The 20,310-nt window shown below is 71.0% G+C and overlaps 3 protein-coding genes across 3 annotated transcripts; all 3 read right to left on the minus strand.

The window, feature by feature from the left end:
- Window positions 1-621: 621 nt before the first annotated feature.
- ELAVL3 (ELAV like RNA binding protein 3) lies at window positions 622-5,793 on the minus strand. The gene is given in 9 exon segments (XM_064402118.1): window positions 622-760; window positions 1,021-1,346; window positions 1,503-1,541; window positions 1,954-1,986; window positions 1,988-2,171; window positions 2,690-2,843; window positions 3,064-3,167; window positions 4,137-4,413; window positions 5,630-5,793. Coding segments are annotated over 8 exon segments (1,125 nt in total). The 5' UTR covers window positions 5,639-5,793; the 3' UTR covers window positions 622-760; window position 1,021.
- Window positions 5,794-6,546: 753 nt separating this feature from the next.
- On the minus strand, window positions 6,547-13,595 carry ZNF653 (zinc finger protein 653). Its single transcript, XM_064402002.1, is given in 11 exon segments — window positions 6,547-7,122; window positions 7,124-7,151; window positions 7,238-7,337; window positions 8,024-8,138; window positions 8,646-8,766; window positions 9,362-9,520; window positions 10,263-10,587; window positions 11,800-12,009; window positions 12,709-12,752; window positions 13,267-13,522; window positions 13,592-13,595. Coding segments are annotated over 11 exon segments (1,431 nt in total). The 3' UTR covers window positions 6,547-7,053.
- A 2,083-nt stretch (window positions 13,596-15,678) lies between these two features.
- Window positions 15,679-20,265, minus strand: ECSIT (ECSIT signaling integrator). The gene is made up of 8 exons (XM_064402003.1): window positions 20,229-20,265; window positions 20,071-20,171; window positions 19,205-19,973; window positions 18,027-18,247; window positions 17,597-17,651; window positions 17,068-17,216; window positions 16,023-16,125; window positions 15,679-15,949 (listed from the first exon to the last, which is right to left on the minus strand). Exons 1-8 carry the CDS (start codon window positions 20,263-20,265, stop codon window positions 15,696-15,698), a joined length of 1,689 nt encoding a protein of 562 aa, XP_064258073.1. The 3' UTR covers window positions 15,679-15,695.
- Window positions 20,266-20,310: the final 45 nt, after the last annotated feature.

Consider the following 20,310-nt stretch of genomic DNA (forward strand, 5'->3'; position numbering starts at 1 on the left):
CACCGCTCCAGGTGGTCCGGCCACTGCCGGAGTGGTGGGGGTTTGGGGGGGTACCCCGGGCTGGGGGGGTCCCAGGTGTGTCCACAGTGTCCTGGGGGGTCTCCAGGGCCCCTCCCAGTGCCCTGCAGCGCCTGGAGGAGGGCTCAGGGTGCCCGTCGGGGACAGGTGAGGGCGTCCAGGTGTCCCCAGGGTGTCCTCAGCGGCCACGGAGGGGGTCTCCCCGGGGTCTCCACGGTGTCTGTGGGGTGTCCCCACGGTCTCCGAGGTCTCCAGGTGTGTTTGTCCATCATGGAGACCCCAGGATGTCCATGGAGGGGGTGCCCAGGACCTGAAATCTGCTTCCTCCGTGGTCTCCATGGTGCTCATGGGGGGGACCCTGAGGTCTCCAGGAGGTGTTTGGTGCTCGTGGGGGTCCCCGAAGGTCCCCAAGTCTCCAGTGGGGTTCCTCCGTGGTCTCCATGGTGCCCATGGGGGTGGACCCTGAGGTCTCCAGGTCTTCCTGTGGGTTTCTCCATGGTCTCCATGGTGCTCATGGGGGTCCCTGAAGGTCCCTGAGGCTCCCCAAGGTCTCCAGCTGGCTTTCTCCGTGGTCTCCACAGTGCCCATGGGGGGACCCTGAGGTCTCCAGGATGTGTTTGGTGCTCGTGGGGGTCCCCGAGATCTCCAGCTGAGTTCCTCCATGGTGCTCACGGGGGTCCCTGAAGGTCCCCAGGGTCCAGCTGAGTTCCTCCATGGTCTCCATGGGGGTCCCTGAAGGTCCCTGAAGGTCCCCAAGGTCCAGTTGGGTTTCTCCATGGGGGTCCCTGAGGGTCCCCAAGGTCCCCAGTTGGGTTTCTCCATGGGGGTCCCTGAAGGTCCCCAAGGCCCCCAAGCCCCAGCTGGCTTTCCCCACGGTGCCCACAGCGGGGGTCCCCAAGACCTCCATCCGAGTTCCTCCACGGCGCTCACAGAGGTGGGCGGTCCCCACACCCCAACAGGAGACCCCGCAGCCCCCCTGGGGCGGGGAGGGGGGCCACAAACCTCAGGCCTTGTGCTGCTTGGTGGTCTTGAAGGACACCTGGAGCACGCGGTCGCCCAGGCGGTAGCCGTTGAGGCTGGCGATGGCCATGGCCGCCTCCTCGTAGTTGGTCATGGTGACGAAGCCGAAGCCCTTGCACTTGTTGGTGGCGAAGTCGCGGATGACCTTGACGTTGGTGACGGCGCCGAAGGGCCCGAAGAGCTGCCACAGGACGCTCTCGTCCGCCTCGGGCGCCAGGTTGTAGACGAAGATGCACCAGCCCGGCCCGGGGGTCCCCAAGCCCACCCCGGCCAGCGCCGGCACCGCCTCGATGGCCAGCGGGGAGAACCTGGGGCAGCAGCGACAGCGGGCTGGCCCGGGGTCAGCGCGGGGCTCCCGGGGCCCCCTCCTGCGCCGGGGAGGGTCCCCAGGCCGAGGAGAGGGGGTTTGGGGGGGTTTGGGGGGGTTTTGGGGGGGGTTTAGGGGGTTTGGGGGTGGGCGTTACCTCTTCACCCCGTACGCCACGTTCAGCAAATTGTCCAGTCTGGGGGGGGACGAGAGGAGGTTAACGGGGGGGTCCCTGTGCCCAGGGGGGGTCCCCCCCCCAGAGACCCCCGCCCTGAGCACTCCCGGGGTCCTTGGGGTGTCTGTTCCCACCCGTGTGGACCATCCAGGACCCCCAGTGCCTCTGTTCCCGGGGGGGTCACACCCCTCCAACACCCCAGGACCCCCATTCCTGGGGATCTCCCCCCATTCCCGGGGATCTCCCCCCCTCCCGGGGGTCTCCCCCATTCCCGGGGGTCCCCCCACTCCCGGGGGTCTCCCCCACTCCCAGGTCTCTCCCCCACTCCCGGGGATCTCCCCCACTCCCGGGGGTCTCCCCCACTCCCGGGGGTCTCTCCCCCCCTCCCGGGGGTCTCCCCCCTCCCGGGGGTCTCCCCAGCCCCGTGCCTCACCGGAAGCGCTGCGGGGGGGGGGTGCAGGGCCCCGTAGCGCCGGGCCCCGGGGCAGAGGCTCAGCAGGGCCCCCCCCGATTTCTGCCCGGGGCTGTTGGCGAACTTGACCGTGATGGGCTCAGCGGCCCCGAGGGGCTTCTGCCCGTGCAGCCCCCGCACGGCCTCCTCGGCCTCCACGCGCTTGTCAAAGCGGATGAAGCCCACCCCCCGCGACACGCCTGCGCAGGTGACACGGGGGTCGGGGACAGCCCCCTCCCCAAAACCCCCCCAGAGCCCCCGTCCCGCCTGGCCCACCCACAGACCCGAAAGGGACGGCTGGGGACCCCCCCCAAGGGGAGCCCCACCTCTGCAGAGCCCCCAAATCCCCCAGGACCCCCATTCCCAGGGATGTCCCACCCCCCAAAATCCCATTCCCAGGGATGTCCCACCCCCCAAAATCCCCCAGGACTCCCATTCCCAGGGATGTCCCACCCCCCAAAATCCCATTCCCAGGGATGTCCCACCCCCCAAAATCCCCCAGGACTCCCATTCTCAGGGATGTCCCACCCCCCCAAAATCCCATTCCCAGGGATGTCCCACCCCCCCAAAATCCCCCAGGACTCCCATTCCCAGGGATGTCCCACCCCCCAAAATCCCCCAGGAGTGTCCCACCCCCCAGAACCCCCCAGGACCCCCAAGCCCAGGGCTGTCCCACCCCCGAGGCGGGCTGAGCACCCCTGGGTGCAGCTGGCCTCACCCGTGACCTGGTCCACGAGGATGCGGGAGGTGATGATGCGGCCGTACTGCGAGAAGAGCTGCTCCATCTCCTTCTGCCCCATGGCCTTGGGCAGCCCGCTCACGTACAGGTTGGCATCGCGGATGGAGGCCGAGCTGGGCCGGGCGTAGGACACCTGGGGGGACAGGTGAGCCCTCGGGACCCCCCGGGGGACACGGGCAGGGCTCCCACCCACCACCACAGAGAGCCCCACGAGTGCCCCCCTGTAGGATCCCACCTGTGCCCTCCCCATCCCCAAGGGCTCCCAGGTGCCCACCCACCACCCCGGAAGCCCCCCAGGTGCCACCCCCACCCCCGGAAGCCCCCCAGGTGCCACCCCCGTGTCCCCAGGGCACCTTGATGGTCTTGGTCTGCAGCTTGAGGCCGTTGAGGGCCCCGATGGCCCGGTCGGCGTCGCCGGCCTCCACGTAGTTGACGAAGCCGTAGCCCAGGCTTTGCCCTGGGGCACGGTGTCACCGGTCAGCGGGGTGGCCCTGTCCCCTGTGCTCCCAGGGCCACCCCCGTCCCTGTCCCCAGATCCTGCCAGCCTCGCTGTCCCCTGTGTCCCCATGGACACAGTGGCACGCAGGGTCAAACCCGTGGGGACAGGGACACTGGGGCAGTGGGGGGACACCGAATTGTCCCTGCTCCCAGGTCACCTCCAGGTCTGTCCCTGTCCCCACAGGTCCCCGTGTCCCCTGTCCCTTCCCATGTCACCGTGTCCCATTTCCCCATGTGCTGTGTCCCTTGTCCCCCTGCCCATGTCCCTGTGGTCCCGTCTTGCACCACTCACATCCCCGTGTCCCCTGCCCTGTCCCCTGCCTGTCCCCGTGTCCCTGCCTGTCCCCGTGTCCTGTCCCCCCAGGCCGTGTCCCTGTCCCCTTCCTGTCCCCTGCCCAGTCCCCTGCCCTGTCCCTGCCCTGTCCCCGTGTCCCTGCGTTGTCCCCGTGTCCCCCTGCCCTGTCTCCATATCCCTGCCTGTCCCCGTGTCCCTGTCCCCTGCCTGTCCCCTGTCCTGTCACCATGTCCCTGCCTGTTCCTGTGCCCTGTCCCTCTGTCCCCTGCCTGTCCCCGTGTCCCTGCCTGTCCCCTGCCTGTCCCCCTGTCCCCTGGCCGTCCCCGTGTCCCTGCCTGTCCTCTGCCTGTCCCCCTGCCCCATCCCTGTGCCCCTGCCCTGTCCCCGTGTCCCTGCCCTGTCCCTGTGCCCTCTCCCCCTGCCCTGTCCCCTGCCCTGTCCCCGTGTCCCTGCCTGTCCCCTGGCTGTCCCCCTGCCCTGTCCCCTGCCTGTCCCCCTGTCCCCTGCCTGTCCCTGTCCTGTCCGTGTCCCCTGGCTGTCCCCCTGCCCTGTCCCCTGGCCGTCCCCGTGTCCCTGCCCTGTCCCCCTGTCCCCTGGCTGTCCCTGCCTGTCCCTGGCTGTCCCGGGCCGTACCGGTGACCTTGTCCCGCACGAGCTTGCAGGACTCGATGTCGCCGAGGCTGCCGAAGAGGCTGCGCAGCTCCTCCTGGCTCATGGACTGCGGCAGGTAGTTGACGATCAGGTTGGTTTTGCTGTCGTCGGCCACGGGCGGGGGTCCCGGGGGGGCCCCGTTGGGCAGCGCCGCCGCCACCCCCGGGCCTGGCACGGCCACCACGGGCACGGGCACGGGGCCGCAGCCCGACGGCCCCGCGGCGCCGGGAGCCTGCGCCTCCACCGTGCTCAGGATCTGCTGGGGGGACACCGAGTCACCGGCGACACCGGGGACACTGAGGGGACATGGCGGCGGCCAGGGCACAGCGACGGCGGGGACGGGGACAGCGAGCCGGGCAGGGGACACGGACACGCGGGGGACAGTGAGCTGGGGAGGGGACACGGACACGCGGGGAGGGGGACAGCGAGCCGGGCAGGGGACACGGACAGCGAGCTGGGGAGGGGACACGGACACGGACACGCGGGGATGGGGACAGCGAGCTGGGGAGGGGGACACGGACAGCGAGCTGGGGAGGGGACACGGACACGGACACGCGGGGAGGGGGGACAGCGAGCCGGGGAGGGGACACGGACACGGACACGCGGGGGACAGTGAGCTGGGGAGGGGACACGGACACGCGGGGAGGGGGACAGCGAGCCGGGCAGGGGACACGGACACGCGGGGATGGGGACAGCGAGCCGGGGAGGGGACACGGACAGCGAGCTGGGGAGGGGACACGGACACGGACACGCGGGGAGGGGGACAGCGAGCTGGGGAGGGGACACGGACAGCGAGCTGGGGAGGGGACACGGACACGGACACGCGGGGAGGGGGACAGCGAGCCGGGCAGGGGACACGGACAGCGAGCTGGGGAGGGGACACGGACACGGACACGCGGGGAGGGGGACAGCGAGCTGGGGAGGGGACACGGACACGGACACGCGGGGAGGGGGACAGCGAGCTGGGGAGGGGACACAGACACGCGGGGGGACAGCGGGAGGCGGGGACAGCGCACGGGGGACAGTGACACCCGGGTGGGGCCAGGGGGGGACAATCCCCCCATTGTGCGGCCGCGCCCCCGCCCCTTCCCCCTCCCCAATAGCGCGGGGTGGGTGACAATGGCCCTTTGTCGCCGGGTGACGGGGACACCCGGGGCCACCAGCCACGGCCCCGGGGGGGGGGGCGTGGGGACGGCGGCACACGTGTGGCGTGTGCGACCCCCCGCCCAAATCGGCCGCGGTGTGGGGAGGGGTCCCCGCCCCTCCCTCCCTCCCTCCCCTGCAGGTGCCACCCGCGAGTGACGCCGTGTCCCCAACCCAGCGTGTGGCGAGGGGGGGGACACCAAGGGGGGGGGGTGGCAATTGGGGGTGGGGGCAGCACGGGAGGGTGGCAGTTGGGGTGGGGGGGGATGGAGGATGGGGGGGGATGGAGGATGGGGGGGTCCCCGCAATCCCCCTCCCCACCCCGTTCCTACCGTCACCATCGTGTCGCCGTGCCGGGGGGGGGGGTCCCCGCAGGGCCCCGAGGGCTCGGGGGGCCCGGGGGGAGGCCGGGGGGGGCTCCGGGGGTCGCGGCGGCGGCGGGCACCGGGCGCTGCGAGCGGCGGCCCCGTTCGGTCCTTTAAACGTCCTTGGGCGGGCGCGGGGCGGGGCCCCCCAAAATCCGCCCCCCCACCCCGAGATGGTTCAGTCCGCGCCCCCCCCCCCCTCCACAAAGGTGGGTCCGACCGCCCCCCCCCAAAAAAAAAAAAGAGGTGGGGCTGCCCGGACCCCTCCCCCTAAAAAAAAACAGGACCGCCCCCCCCCCGCAGGAGCCCCCGAGACCCCCGAGACCCCGCCCACGGGAGGAGGAGGAGGAGGAAGGACGGGAATGGAGAGGAGGAGGAGGAAGGACGGGAGGGATGGAGAGGAGGAAGAAAGGGGGAATGGAGGAGGAAGAGGAAGGGGAGGAAGGACGGGGAGGGGATGGAGGAGGAGGAAGGAGCGGAGGAGAAAGCGCAGGAAGGGTGGAGGAGGAGGAGGAGGAGGGAGGCAGAGGAAGAGGAGGGTGATGAAGGCCGCGCACGAGCCGCCGCCGCCGCTTCAGCACCGGGGGACAGCGGCGAGCCCCGGCCCGGGCCCCGAGCGGCCGCGCCGGGAGGAGGGGGCGGCGGGGAGAGACCCCAGACCCCCCCGGGACCCCCAGACCTCCCGGGACCCCCCCCAGAACCCCCGGGACCCCCTCAGACCCCCCGGGACCCCCCAGACCCCTCAGGACTCCCTGGAACCCCCGCCCCAGAAAAGAAGCACCACGAAAAGTCCTGATTTTAATGGACTGGGGGGGGGTCCCGAGGGGCTGGGGGGGGGTCTGAGCTTCTCCCCCCCCCCCCAGGGTCCCCAGACCCCCCCCCAAAAAACCCCCAGGTGTCCCCACGGTGGGGGGGGCAAGAGAGAAAAAGGAAATAAATAAAAGGTGAGGGGGGGGCACAGGGACACCTCGGGGGGGGACGGGACAGGTGAGTCTGGGGGGCTCCAGGTGAATCCAAGGGGGACCCAGATGAATCCAGGGGGATCCCAGGTGAGTCTGGGGGCTCCCAGGTGAGTCTGGGGGGTCCCAGGTGAGTCTGGGGTCCAGGTGAATCCAGAGGGTCACAGGTGGATCCAGGTGAGTCCGGGGGGTCCCAGATGATTCTGGGGGTGCCAGGTGAGTCTGGGGTCCCAGGTGAATCCGGGGTGGTCCCAGGTGGATCCAGGTGAGTCCGGGGGGGCTCCAGGTGAGTCTGGGGTCCCAGGTGAATCACGAGGGTCCCAGGTGAATCCGGGGTGGTCCCAGGTGGATCCAGATGAGCCCAGGGGCTCCCAGACGAGCCCGGGGGGTGCGAGGTGAGTCTGGGGGCTCCCAGGTGAGTCTGGGGGCTCGCTAGGTGCCGCGGGGCTCGGGGGCGCCCTGCAGCCCCCCGTGCCTCCGCATGTGCCAGGTGAGGGAGGCGCCGCTGGCGGCAGCGGAACCCGCACACCCTCGCACCTGGGGGGGGCCAGGTGGGCGTCAGACCCCCCCGCTGGGGGGGGCAGGACCCCCGGGACCCCCCCCATCGGTCACTCACTGCAGGGGGGTCTCCCCGGTGTGGGTCCTCCCGTGCACCTCCAGGTGGTTCTTGCGCTTGAAGGCCTTGCCGCAGGTGCCGCAGGAGAACTGCCGCGGGCCTGGGGACGGGGGGGCAACAATGGGGGGCAATGGGGGGGCAACGGGGGGGGCTGGGGGGGGCAATGGGGGCTGGGGGGCAATGGGGGGCTGGGGGGGCAATGGGGGCTGGGGGGGTAACGGGGGCAATGGGGGCAATGGGGGCTGGGGGGGGCAATGGGGGGCTGGGGGGGGGAATGGGGGCTGGGGGGGCAATGGGGGCTGGGGGGGGTAACGGGGGCAATGGGGGGCTGGGGGGGCAATGGGGGCAATGGGGGTAACGGGGGGCAATGGGGGCAATGGGGGCTGGGGGGGCAATGGGGGCAATGGGGGGCAATGGGGGCAATGGGGGGCAATGGGGGGCAATGGGGGCTGGGGGGGGCAATGGGGGCAATGGGGGCTGTGGGGCCAATGGGGCTGGGGGGGCAATGGGGGGCTGGGGGCTCACCCGGGGGTAACGGGGGCAATGGGGGCAATGGGGGGGCAATGGGGGCTGGGGGGCAATGGGGGCAACGGGGCTGGGGGGCTCACCTGGGGCACACCTGGGGTGCTGGGGGCTCACCTGGGGGCAACAGGGGGTCAGGGGGCACAGGGGAGGGGTCTGGGGGCACACCTGCACTCACCTGAGGCCACGCCCCGCTGGGTCAGGGGGCACAGGGGTCTGGGGTCTCAGGGGGCTCAGGGGGGTTTTGGGCACACCCGCACTCACCTGAGGCCACGCCCCGCTGGCGCCGCAGGTGCTTGGCCGGGTGGAGGCTCCGCCCACAGCCGGGCCGGGGGCTCACCTGGCTGAGACCCCCGCGCTGCTCCGGGCCCGGGGGGCTCTGGGGGGCAGCAGGGGGGGTCAGGGGGGTCTGGGGCAGGTGAGGGGGGCTCAGGGGGCTCTGGGGGGGGCTCAGGGGGGGCACGAGGGGGTATGGGGGCCTTGGGGCAGGTGAGGGGGGCTCAGCACAGGTGAGGGGGCTGTGGGGGGGGCTGTGGGGGGGCTCAGCACAGGTGAGGGGGCTCTGGAGGGGCTCTGGGGGGGCTCAGCACAGGTGAGGGGGCTCTGGGGGGGCTCAGGGGGGTCTCAGCACAGGTGAGGGGGCTCTGGGGGGCTCAGCACAGGTGAGGGGGGCTCTGGAGGGGGCTCTGGGGGGGCTCAGCACAGGTGAGGGGGCTCTGGGGGGGCTCAGGGGGGGTCTCAGCACAGGTGAGGGGGCTCTGGGGGGCTCAGCACAGGTGAGGGGGCTCTGGGGGAGCTCTGGGGGGGCTCAGCACAGGTGAGGGGGCTGTGGGGGGGCTCTGGGGGGCTCAGCACAGGTGAGGGGGGCGTCCCCCCCCAGGCACACCTGGCAGCCGCTGGCAGCGCTGCCCCCCTGCCCGCGGGGGCACCCGGGGGGCTCCTCGGGGGTCTCGGGGGAGTCCTCGGGCTCTGGGGAGGGGGCGCGGCCCCTCCGGCTCCGCCGGCGCCTGCGGGGCCCGGCGTGAGACCCCTCCCCAAAAAGGCGGGGGGGCAGGGGGCAGAGCGGCTCGCCTGAGCCCGCTGAGCCCCCCGCCCGCCCCCACAACGACCCCTCCCCAAAAAACCCCCCCAAAACTCCTGAAAGTCCCCCAATAAAACAGGGCCTGACCCCCAAACCCCCCCGGGTGCTCCCCCCTCCTTCTCACACCCAGGGACCCCCCAGACCCCCCCAGGGACCCCCAAATCCCCCCCCCAAAACCCGCCAGGGACCCCCCTCAAACCCCCCCCAAGAGACCCCCAAACCCCCCCGGGGACCCCCCAAATCCCCCCAGGAAACCCCCAGGGACCCCCCCAAACCCCCCAAGAGACCCCCCAAACCCCCCCCCGGGACCCCCCCAAATACCCCCGGAGCCCCCCAGGGACCCCCCCAAACCCCCCCAGGGACCCCCAGGGACTCCCCAAAATCCCTCCCAGGGACCCCCAACTCCCCCCCGAGGCCTCCAGGGACCCCCCAAAATCCCCCAGGGATCCCCCAGAGACCCCCAAACCCCCCCGGGCCCCCCAAACCCCCCCAGGGACCCCCCGAACCCCCCCAGCCCCCACCTCTCTGGCTCTTTGGGGATCTCGTAGATGATCGTCGGCCCCTCGGGCTCCTCAATTGGGGAGGGGTCCCGGGGGGGCTCCCCGGGGGGGGCTCCGGAGGGGGGGGCTCGGCGGGGGGGGGCAGCTCCTCCTGCTTCAGCCTCAGCAGCGGCTCCTCCTCATCCTCCTCTGCCAGCAGCGGGGGCCGGTGAGACCCCCCGGGACCCCCCCAGCTCCTGCCCCGCCCCACTCGTGACCCCCAAACCCAGCCCCAGCCCCTGCCCCTAAATCCTGACCCCAAATCTCCCTCGACCCCAAATTCCCAACCCCAATCCCCCCATTCCTGACCCCAAATCTTCCTCGACCCCCAAATTCCCAACCCCAATCCCCCATTCCCGACCCCAATCCCCCATTCCCGACCCCAATCCCCAATTCCTGACCCCAAATCTTCCCCAATCCCCCATTCCTGACCAAGTCCCCCATTCCTGACCCCAATCCCTTTTCTAGACCCCAAATCTTCCTCGATCCCAATTCCCAATCCCCAATTCCTGACCCCAAATATTCCCCAATCCCCCAATTCTCGACCCCAAATCTTCCCCAATTCCAATTCCCAATCCCCCAATTCACGATCCCAAATATTCCCCAATCCCCCATTCCTGACCCCAAGCCCCCCATTCCTGACCCCAAATCTTCCCCAAATCCCATTCCCCGACCCCAATCCCCAATTCCCCACCCAAACCCCCCCAATCCCCGACCCCAAACCCCTTCCCCAAATCCCATTCCCGACCCCAATCCCCCCCAATCCCCGACCCCAAACCTTCCCTAATCCCAATTCCCGACCCCAAACCCCTTCCCCAATCCCCAATTCCCGACCCCAATCCCCCCCATTCCCGACCCCAAATCCCTATTCCCCCCCCCTCACCTGTCTTGGCCGGGGGGGGCTCCGGGGGGGGCTGGGCGAGGCCGCCCCCCGCCCCCAGCAGCAGCTCGTGCCCCCCCAGCCCCAGCTGCAGCCCCCCCAGCCCCTCGCAGGGGGGCCCGGCCAGGAGCAGCAGGGGGGGGCCCCGCGGCAGGGCCAGGGGCAGGGGCACGCAGACCACCGCCCCCCAGCGCCTCGGGACCCCCGGGGGGGCCGGGACCCCCGGGCGGGGCGGGACCCCCGCCCGCGGCCGCCTCAGAGCGCGAGCTGCAGCCCCCCGAGGAGGAGGAGGAGGAGGAGGAGCAGGAGGAGGAGGAAGAGGCGGAGGCTGCGAGGGAAGCGGGGAGTCAAGGGGAGGGTCTCGCGCCCCCTCCCCAAATTCCTGACCCCAAATCTTCCCCAATCCCCCATTCCCAACCCCAATCCCCCCATACCCCACACCCCCAGACCACAATCCCCACACCCCAGATCCCAATCCCCCCAACCCCTAAACCCTAATCCCCAAACCCCCCATACCCCCACCCCCAGACCCCCCCACACCCCCAGACCCCAATCCCCACACTGCACACCCCCAGACCTCAATCCCCCCAAACCCCACACCCCCAGACCCCAATCCCCCTCTCACCCCCCCAGACCCCAATCCCCAGACTCCAGACCCCCAAATCCCACACCCCAAACCCCAATCCCCAAACCCCACACCCCCAGACCCCAAACCCCCCATACCCCACACCCCCAGACCCCCCATACCCCACACCCCCAGACCCCAATCCCCCCACAGCTCCAGACCCGAATCCCCCTCCCACACCCCCAAACCGCAATCCCCAAACCCCGATCCCCAAACCCCCCAATCCCCACACACCCCAGACGCCAGACCCCAAACCCCCATCCCCAGACCCCAAACTCTAATCCCCAGACTCCAGACCCCCCAAATCCCACACCCCAATCCCCAATCCCCAAACCCCACACCCCCAGACCCCAATCCCCCATCCCAATCCCCAATCCCCACACCCCCAGACCCCACACACCCCAATCCCCAGACCCCACACACCTCAAACCCCAGACCCCACACCCCCAATCCCCCCAATCCCCACACCCCCAGACCCCACACCCCCAGACCCCACACACCCCAATCCCCAGACCCCACACACCCCAAACCCCCACACCCCCAGACCCCACACACCCCAAACCCCCATCCCCACACCCCCAGACCCCACACACCCCCAAACCCCCATCCCCACACCCCCAGACCCCACACACCCCAATCCCCACACCCCCAGACCCCACACACCCCAATCCCCATCCCCACACCCCAAACCCCCCAGACCCCACACCCCCAGACCCCACACACCCCAAACCCCAGACCCCACACCCCAATCCCCCCAATCCCCACACCCCCAGACCCCACACACCCCAAACCCCACACACCCCAATCCCCAGACCCCACACACCCCAAACCCCACACCCCCAGACCCCACACACCCAAACCCCCATCCCCACACCCCAAACCCCCCAGACCCCACTCCCCAGTGCCGTGTCCCACCGTCGTCGCCGTCGGAGGCGCGGCGCGGGCGCGGCGGCGGCTGCAGGTCCTGGAAGTAGCGGTGGCCGCGCTCGCACTGCCACACGGCCGCGCACGGCAGCCCCAGCGCGGGCTCCAGCTCGGCCAGGCGCGGCTCGTACGGGCAGCGCTGCCCGTGGTCCTCGTACCACAGCACCGCGTGCCGCAGGCAGTTCACGTTCCGCCGGCGCCCTGCCCCGGAGCCCAAAGTGAGGGGCACGGAGCCCCGGGGTGAGGGGCACGGAGCCCCAGAGTGAGGGGCTGAACCCCCAGAGTGAGGGGCACGGACCCCCAAAGTGAGGGGCAGGGAACCCCCGGGGTGAGGGGCAGGGACCACCGGGGTGAGGGGCACAGAGCCTGGGAGAGGGGCTGAACCCCCAGAGTGAGGGGTGGGGACCCCAAAGAGGGGCAGGGACCCCCAGGAGAGGGGCACGGAGCCCGGGTGAGGGGCAGGGACCCCAAAGGGAGGGGCAGGGACCCCCGGGAGAGGGGAACAGAGCCCCCAGAGTGAGGGGCACGGACCCCCGGGGTGAGGGGCAGGGACCCCAAAGTGAGGGGCACGGAACCCCGGGAGAGGGGGACAACCCCCAAAGGGAGGGGCAGGGACCCCCGGGGGGAGGGGGAGGACCCCCAGAGTCAGGTACAACCACCCCAAAATGAGGGGGAGAGCACCCAAAGGGAGGGGCAGAACCCCAAATGGGGCACAGCCCCCCCAGGGTTGGGTACAGCCCACCCAGACCAGGTACAGCCCCCCAAATTGGGGCACAGCCCCCCAAATCGGGGCACAGCCCCCCCAGGGTTGGGTACAGCCCCCCAAAATGGGGTGCAGCCCCCCCCAGACCAGGTACAGCCCCCCAATCGGGGCGCAGCCCCCCAGGGACCCCCACTCACGTTTCTTGCGTTTGGGTTTTTTCGGGAGCTGCTCCCAGGGTTTGCTGTGGGGAGAGGGGGATGGGAGGGGGGGCAGGGGCTGGGACCCCCGGCCTTCCTCCCCGGCCCTCCTCCTCCTCCTCCTCCCCAGCCTTCCTCCCCCTCCTCCCCAGCCTTCCTCCCCCTCCTCCTCCTCGGTTCTCTCCCGTTCTTCCTCCCCCGGGAGCGCCGGGGAGAACGAGGAGAGGCGGGGGGGGGCAGGGGGACAGGAGGAGGAAGAGGAGGGGGAGGAAGACCGAGAGAAGGAGGAAGAGGAGCAGAAGAGCAGGAGGAAGGCCCCGACACCGCCCGGCGCCGCTCCAGCACCGCGGACAGCGCCCGCCGCGCCCCGGGGCCGCTGAACGCCCCCAGCCCCGGTACGGAGGAGACCCCCACCCCCCGGGGACCCCCCGGGGCCCGCTCAGGAGGAGACCCCCACCACCCCCCCACGACCCCCCAACGCCCCCCACGACCCCCGGGGCCCGCTCCCAGCCCCCCGGGCCCCGCTCCCCGGCTGTCCCCGGCTGTCCCGGGGCTGACCCGCGGCGGCCGGCGCGCTGGCCCCGCTCCAGCCCCAGCAGGTAGGCCGCCAGCTTGGCGTCGCTCCATCCGCTGCGGCGCCGCAGCTCCACCCAGGGCCCGTGCGCCTCGCCCAGGTACACGCGCCGCACGTCGTACTTCTTGCGCGACTCCAGGCGCCGCCGCGCGCGGTCCGTGTCCGTCAGGCGGGGCCTGCCCCGCGCCTTGCGGGGCTCGGGGCCGCCGGGACCCCCGGGACCCCCCGGGCTCGGCCGCGCTCATGGCGCGGCGCGCTGCGGTGACGTCAGCGGCGCGCCCCGCCCGGCGGCGTCGCGGCGCGGTGTGCGCATGCGCGCGGCGCGCTGCCCGCACTGCCCCCCCCCCCCCAAAATCTGGGGGGGTTTTATTTGGGGAGGGGTCGCTGGGGGGAAAGGGAGACACCCCAAAAAAAAAGGGGTTATGGGAGAGAGGAGCGCGGCGCGGCAGCGCTGGGTGTGGGTGTGTGCGGGTGCTGCGCGTGGGGGTCACTGGGGACCCCCCAAAGGGACCCCCAAAAACAGCGGGGACCCCCCCCCAAGGGACCCCCCAAACTCACTGGGGACCCCCCAAAGGGACCCCCAAAAACACCGCGGACCCCCAAAGTCACTGGGGACCCCCAAAGGAATCCCTAGAACTCACTGGGGACCCCCCAAAATCACCGGGGATCCCCCCAAAGTCACTGGGGACCCCCAAAGGGACTCCCCACATTCACCGGGGACCCCCCTAAGAGACCCCCAAACCCCCCAGCCCCCCAAAATCCCCTCCTGTGACCGTGCAGGACACACAGCCCCCCCAAAACCCCACCCCAAACACCCCCAGACCCCCCACAACACCCCCAGACCCCTCAAAACCCCCCAAAACACCCCCAGATGCCCCAAAACACGCCCCAAAACCCCCCCAGACCCCTCCCCAAACACCCCCAGCCCCCCAAAATCCCCTCCTGTGACGGCGCAGGACACACAGCCCCCCCAAAACCCCACCCCAGACCCTCTCAACCCCCCCCCAAATGCCCCCAGATGCCACAAAACACCCCTCAAAACCCCCCAGACCCCTCCCCAAACACCCCTAGACACCCCAGACCCCTCTGCAAACACCCCTAGACCCTCCAAAACCCCCCCAGACCCTCCCCAAACCCCCCCAGACCCCCCAAAACACCCCCAGAACCCTCAAAACCCCCCAAAACGCCCCCAGATGCCCCAAAACACCCCTCAAAACCCCCCAGACCCCTCCCCAAACCCCCCCAGCCCCCCCAAAACACCTGCAGACCCCACAAAGCATCCCCCAAAACCCCCCCAGACCCCTCCCCAAACACCCCCAGACCCCTGAAAACACCCCTAGACCCCCCAAAATGCCCTCAAACCCCCCCAAAATGCCCCCAGGTGCCCCAAAACACCCCTCAAAACACCCCCAGACCCCTCCCCAAACCCCCCCAGCCCCCCCAAACCCCCCAAAACATGCCTAGACCCCTCAAAACCCCCCAAATGCCCCCAGATGCCCCAAAACACCCCCCAAAACCCCCCCAGACCCCTCCCCAAACACCCCCAGAACCCCCAAAACACCTGCAGACACCCCAAAGCATCCCCCAAAACCCCCCCAGACCCCTCCCCAAACAACCCCCAGCCTCCCCAGACCCCTCTGCAAACACCCCCAGACCCCCCAAAACACCCCCAGACCCTCCCCAAACACCTCCAGACCCCTAAAACATCCCCAGACCCCCCCAGCCCCCCCAAAACACCTGCAGACACCCCAAAACACCCCCCAAACCCCCCCAGACCCCTCCCCAAACACCTCCAGACCCCCTAAAACATCCCCAGACCCCCCCAGACCCCCCAAAACACCCCCCAGGTGCCCCAAAACACCCCCCAAACCCCCCCCAGACCCCTCCCCCAAACACCCCCAGAGCCCCCAAAACCCCCCAAGACCCCTCAAAACACCCGCAGACCGCACAAAGCATCCCTCAAAACCCCCCCAGACCCCTCCCCAAACACCCCCAGACCCCTGAAAACACCCCTAGACCCCCCAAAATGCCCTCAAACCCCCCCAAAATGCCCCCAGGTGCCCCAAAACACCCCTCAAAACACCCCCAGACCCCTCCCCAAACCCCCCCAGCCCCCCCAAAACACCCGCAGACACCCCAAAACACCCCCCAAACCCCCCCCAGACCCCTCCCCAAACACCCCCAGAGCCCCCAAAACCCCCCAAGACCCCTCAAAACACCTGCAGACCCCACAAAGCATCCCCCCAAACCCCCCCAGACCCCTCCCCAAACCCCCCCAGCCCCCCCAAAACACCCGCAGACCCCACAAAGCATCCCCCAAACCCCCCCAGACCCCTCCCCAAACCCCCCCAAATCCCCCCAGCCCCCCCAGCCCCCAAGACTCGAGACCCCCTCCGTTGCACCACGTCTCCCTTTATTCGCCGCCGCTCCTCCCCGGCGTCTCCCCCTCCCCGCTGCCCCTCTCGGGGGGCTCCGGGGGGCCGCCGGGGCCCAGGCGCGCGGCGGGCGGGGGTCCCGGGGGGGGCGGGGCCCCCGGGCCCAGGCGGAAGAGCACGGGGGTCCGGGCCAGGGCGGGGTTGTGCCGCTGCAGCGCCGCGATCCAGCGCGCCAGGGCGCGGCGCCCCGGCGCCCCCGGCACGCACAGCGCCAGCACCGGGCCCTCCTGCGCTGGGGGGGGACACGGCGGGGTCAGGGGGGGCACGGGGGGGCACAGGGACCCCCCCCGGGACCCCCAACCAACCCGGCTCCACGGCGAAGCCGTCGTCGTCCCAGGGGCCGCGCTCCAGCTCCAGCTCCAGGCGCAGCGGGAAGTAAAGGCTGCGCTCGGGGTCCGGGGGGGGGTCCTGGGGGGGGAAATGGGGGTTTGGGGGGGGGCTACGGGGGTGGGGAGGGGTCCTGGGGGGAGAAGATGGGGTTTTGGGGAGGGAGCTGGGGGTGGGGAGGGGTCCTGGAGGGCACAAATGGGGTTTGGGGGGAAAATGGGGGGGTTTGGGGGGGGGTTCTGGGGGTGGGGAGGGGTCCTGGGGGTCACAAAAGGGGGTTTGGGGGGGTCCTGGGGAGGGAAATGGGGGGGTTGGGGGGCGGCTGGGGGTGGGGAGGGGTCCTGGGGGGAGAAAAGGGGGATTTGGGGAGGGCTGGGGGTGGGGAGGGCACAAAAGGGGGTCTGGGAGGGGGTCCTGGGGGGGAAAACGGGGGTTTGGGGGTGGGGAGGGGTCTTGGGGGGAAAAAAAAGGGGGTTTGGGGGGGTTCTGGGGGGAAAATGGGGGGGGTCTGGGGGCGGGAAGGGGTCCTGGGGGGGAAAAATGGGGATTTGGGGGGGGTCTGGGGGAGTTCTGGGGGTGGGGAGGGGTCCTGGAGGGCACACAAAGGGGGGTTGGGTGGGGGGCTGGGGGGTGTCTGGAATGGGCTGGGGGGGCTCTGGCCGTGGGGAGGGGTCTGGGATGGGCTGGGGGGCACAAAGGGGGGCTCTGGCCGTGGGGAGGGGTCTCCCTCCTACCCAGCCCACGGGTTCTGGGGTCTCCCTGCACACCCGGGCTGGAGCTGGGGGTCCCAACCCACCTGTCCCAGCACCCCCAGGACCCCCTGAGACCCCCTGGGACCCTCCAGGATCCCCCAGGCCCCCCCAGACCCCCTCAGGACCCCCCAGGCCCCCCCAGACCCCCTCAGGACCCCCCCAGACCCCTCCCAGGACCCCCCAGACCCCCCTCAGGACCCGCCAGGCCCCCCCAGGACCCCCCCAGACCCCCTCAGGACCCCCCCAGGACCCCCCCAGCCCCCCGGCTGACCCGCAGGTGGGGGGGCAGGGGGTCCCCCCTCAGCACGAAGTATTTGAGGAGGGTCCCGCGGAGCCAGAGCGGGAACGGCCCCTCCACGAACACCGGGCGGGCGGGGCCGTGCCGGGCCAGCAGCTCCCGCTGCTCGGGGCTCTGGCAGCCTGGGGACAGACAGACGGACATGGGGACACACGGACACACGGACACACGGACACGGGGCCAGCAGCTCCCGCTGCTCGGGACTCTGGCAGCCTGGGGACAGACAGACGGACATGGGGACACACGGACACGGGGCCAGCAGCTCCCGCTGCTCGGGGCTCTGGCAGCCTGGGGACAGACAGACGGACAGCTGGGGACACACGGACAGTGGGACACAGAGACAGTGGGGACAGCCGACCCCAAACCCCTCTCACAGAGACCTCCAAGGGACCCCAAAACCCCCCCAAGGGACCCAAACCCCACCCCGGGACCCCAGACCCCGGGACCCCAGACCCCACCCCGGGACCCCAGATCCCCCAAGCCCCCCCAGCCCCGCACGCACTGAGGATGAAGGGCTGCACGGAGCCTTCGTCGTCCCCCGAGTCCGGCACCGGCGGCTGCGGGACGGGGACACGGGGTCACTGCAGGGACAGCCCTGGCCCTGTGTCCCCCCCGTGTCCCCCCCGTGTCCCCAGCCCTGTCCCTGTGTCCCCCCCCGTCCCTGTCCCTGTCCCTGTCCCACCTGCACCACGGTCACAGTGGCTCCCGGGTCGCAGGCGATGCGCTGCAGCCCCAGGCTCTGTGTCCCCTGTGTCCCCTGTCCCTGTCCCCTGTGTCCCCCCTGTGTCCCCTGTCCCTGTCCCTGTCCCACCTGCACCACGGTCACAGTGGCTCCCGGGTCGCAGGCGATGCGCTGCAGCCCCAGGCTCGGTGTCCCCCATGTCCCCCGTGTCCCCCCTGTGTCCCCAGCCCTGTCCCTGTCCCTGTCCCACCTGCACCACGGTGACAGTGGCTCCCGGGTCGCAGGCGATGCGCTGCAGCCCCAGCCGTGCCGCCGCCAGCCCGGGGGGCAGCCGGGGGGGCAGCGGGTGGGGGTCCAGGTGCCGCAGGCGCGGCAGCCAGAACTGCATCCGCTGCAGCTTCCGCACGGGGCGGCTGCGCGGCCCGAACACCCCCAGCAGCAGGAAGCGCGTCTCGGCGTCGGGCATCACCCCTGGGGACAGGGGGACACGTTAGGGACGTGTTGGGGACAGCAGGGACATTGGGGTGACAGCAGCAGGAAAGGTGTCTCAGCGTCCGGCATCACACCTGGGGAACGAACCACCCCCGTGTCCCCAGCAGCCCCGTGTCCCCGGTGTCCCCAGTGTCCCCAGTGTCCCCCAGTCCCAGCAGTCCCGTGTCCCTGTCCCCTGTCAGGGGACCAGGCAGTCCTGGTTGTTGCCGTGTCCCCAGCAGGGCAGTCCCCTGTCCCCAGTGTCCCCGTGTCCCCATCAGCCCCATGTCCCTGTCCCCATCACTCCCGTGTCCCCCTGTCCCTGTGCCCCGTGTCCCCAGTGTCCCCGTGTCCCCTGTCCCCATGTCCCTGTCCCCATGTCCCTGTCCCCATGTCCCTATCCCCATCACTCCCGTGTCCCTGTCCCTGTCCCTGTCCCCATGTCCCTATCCCCATCACTCCCGTGTCCCCTGTCCCTGTGCCCCATGTCCCCAGTGTCCCCGTGTCCCCATCCCAGTGTCCCTCTCCCCATCAGCCCCATGTCCCCTGTCCCCATGTCCCTGTCCCTGTGCCCCGTGTCCCCGTGTCCCCTGTCCCCGTCCCCATCACTCCCCTGTCCCCATCACTCCCGTGTCCCTGTCCCTGTCCCTGTCCCATGTCCCTGTCCCCATCACTCCGTGTCCCTGTCCCTGTGCCCCGTGTCCCCAGTGTCCCCGTGTCCCCATCCCAGTGTCCCTCTCCCCATCAGCCCCATGTCCCTGTCCGTGTGCCCGTGTCCCCATCACTCCCGTGTCCCTGTCCCCGTCCCACTCCCATGTCCCCATCACTCCCATGTCCCCATCACTCCTCTGTCCCCATGTCCCTGTCCCCATGTCCCCAGTGTCCCCATGCCCCCTGTCCCTGTCCCTGTCCCCGTGTCCCCGTCCCCATCCCTCCCGTGTCCCCGTGCCCACGCACCGTGCCGCTCCATCTGCTCGAGCAGGCGCAGCCCGCACTCCTGCTGCCGCGGGAAGGGCCAGAGCAGGCGCTGCAGCCCCCGGGGCAGCCAGGGCCCGCGGGGCAGCAGCCGCAGCAGCGCGTTGTAGGCGGGCAGGCTGCGCGCCGCGCCGCGCGCCTCCAGCGCCGCCAGCGCCGCCTCCACCAGCGCCAGGCGCCCGCCGCGCCCCGGGGGGGCCTGTGCCAGCTGCCGCAGCGCCGCCACGAACGCGGCCCCGGGGTCACCGGGGTCACCGCCGGGGTCACCACTGGGGTCACCGGGGTCACCGGGGTCACCGCCGGGGTCACCGCGGCCGCGCTTGTGCTGCGAGCGGTACCAGCGGAGGTGGCGCACGGGGGCCTTGGGGGTGGCACCCCCTGAGGCGTCACCCCCTGAAGTGTCACCCCCTAAGGTGTCACCCCCTAAGGTGTCACCCCCTGAGGCGTCACCCCCTGAAGTGTCACCCCCTGAAGTGTCACCCCACGGGGTGTCACCCCTTGAGGAACCATCCCTCGAGGTGTCTCCTTCTAAAGTGGCACCCCACAAGGTGTCACCCCTTGAGGTGTCACCCCCTGAGGTGGCACCCCCTGAGGTGGCACCCCCCGAGGTGGCACCCCTTGAGGAGTGACCCCCCGAGGTGTCCCCCTGGTCGGTGTCCCCCTGCTCGGGGTCGCGGCTCCGGGCCCTGTCGGGTTTCGGGGTCCCCCCGCTGGGGACGCGCGCGGGGCGCTGGCACAGGCTGCGGCAGAGCTGGGGGGCAGAGGGGGTCACGACACGGCTGTCCCCGTGTCCCTGTGTCCCTCTGTCCCCCTGTTCCTCTGTCCCCCTTGTCCCTCTGTCCCCGCACCTCGTGCGCTCCGGCGCCGCCCCAGAGGCGGCGGGCAGGGCGGCGCGGACCCAGCCCAGCCGCATGGCGGTGTCCCGCTGTCCCGGTGTCCCTCTGTCCCGCTGTCCCGGTGTCCCTCTGTCCCGCTGTCCCGGTGTTTCAGTGTCTCCCTGTCCCGCCGTCCCCGGCGCGGGTCGCTCCGCTGGGCGCCGCCATCTTGGCCCTGACCACGCGCTCCCGCGTCAGGGGGCGGGGCCTGCC

Source organism: Passer domesticus, chromosome 34 (assembly GCF_036417665.1).
Source record: "Passer domesticus isolate bPasDom1 chromosome 34, bPasDom1.hap1, whole genome shotgun sequence".
NCBI lineage: Eukaryota > Metazoa > Chordata > Aves > Passeriformes > Passeridae > Passer > Passer domesticus.

Bases quoted from the DNA above. Each gene is read 5' to 3' on its own strand.
- ECSIT (XM_064402003.1), bottom strand. From the start codon at position 20,265: ATGGCGGCGCCCAGCGGAGCGACCCGCGCCGGGGACG. The intron at 20,172-20,228 runs GCGGGACAGGGA...ACACCGGGACAG, and splicing joins AGCGACCCGCGCCGGGGACG to CGGGACAGAGGGACACCGGG. The intron at 17,652-18,026 runs GTGGGACAGGGA...CCCGTCCCGCAG, and splicing joins CCACTGTCACCGTGGTGCAG to CCGCCGGTGCCGGACTCGGG.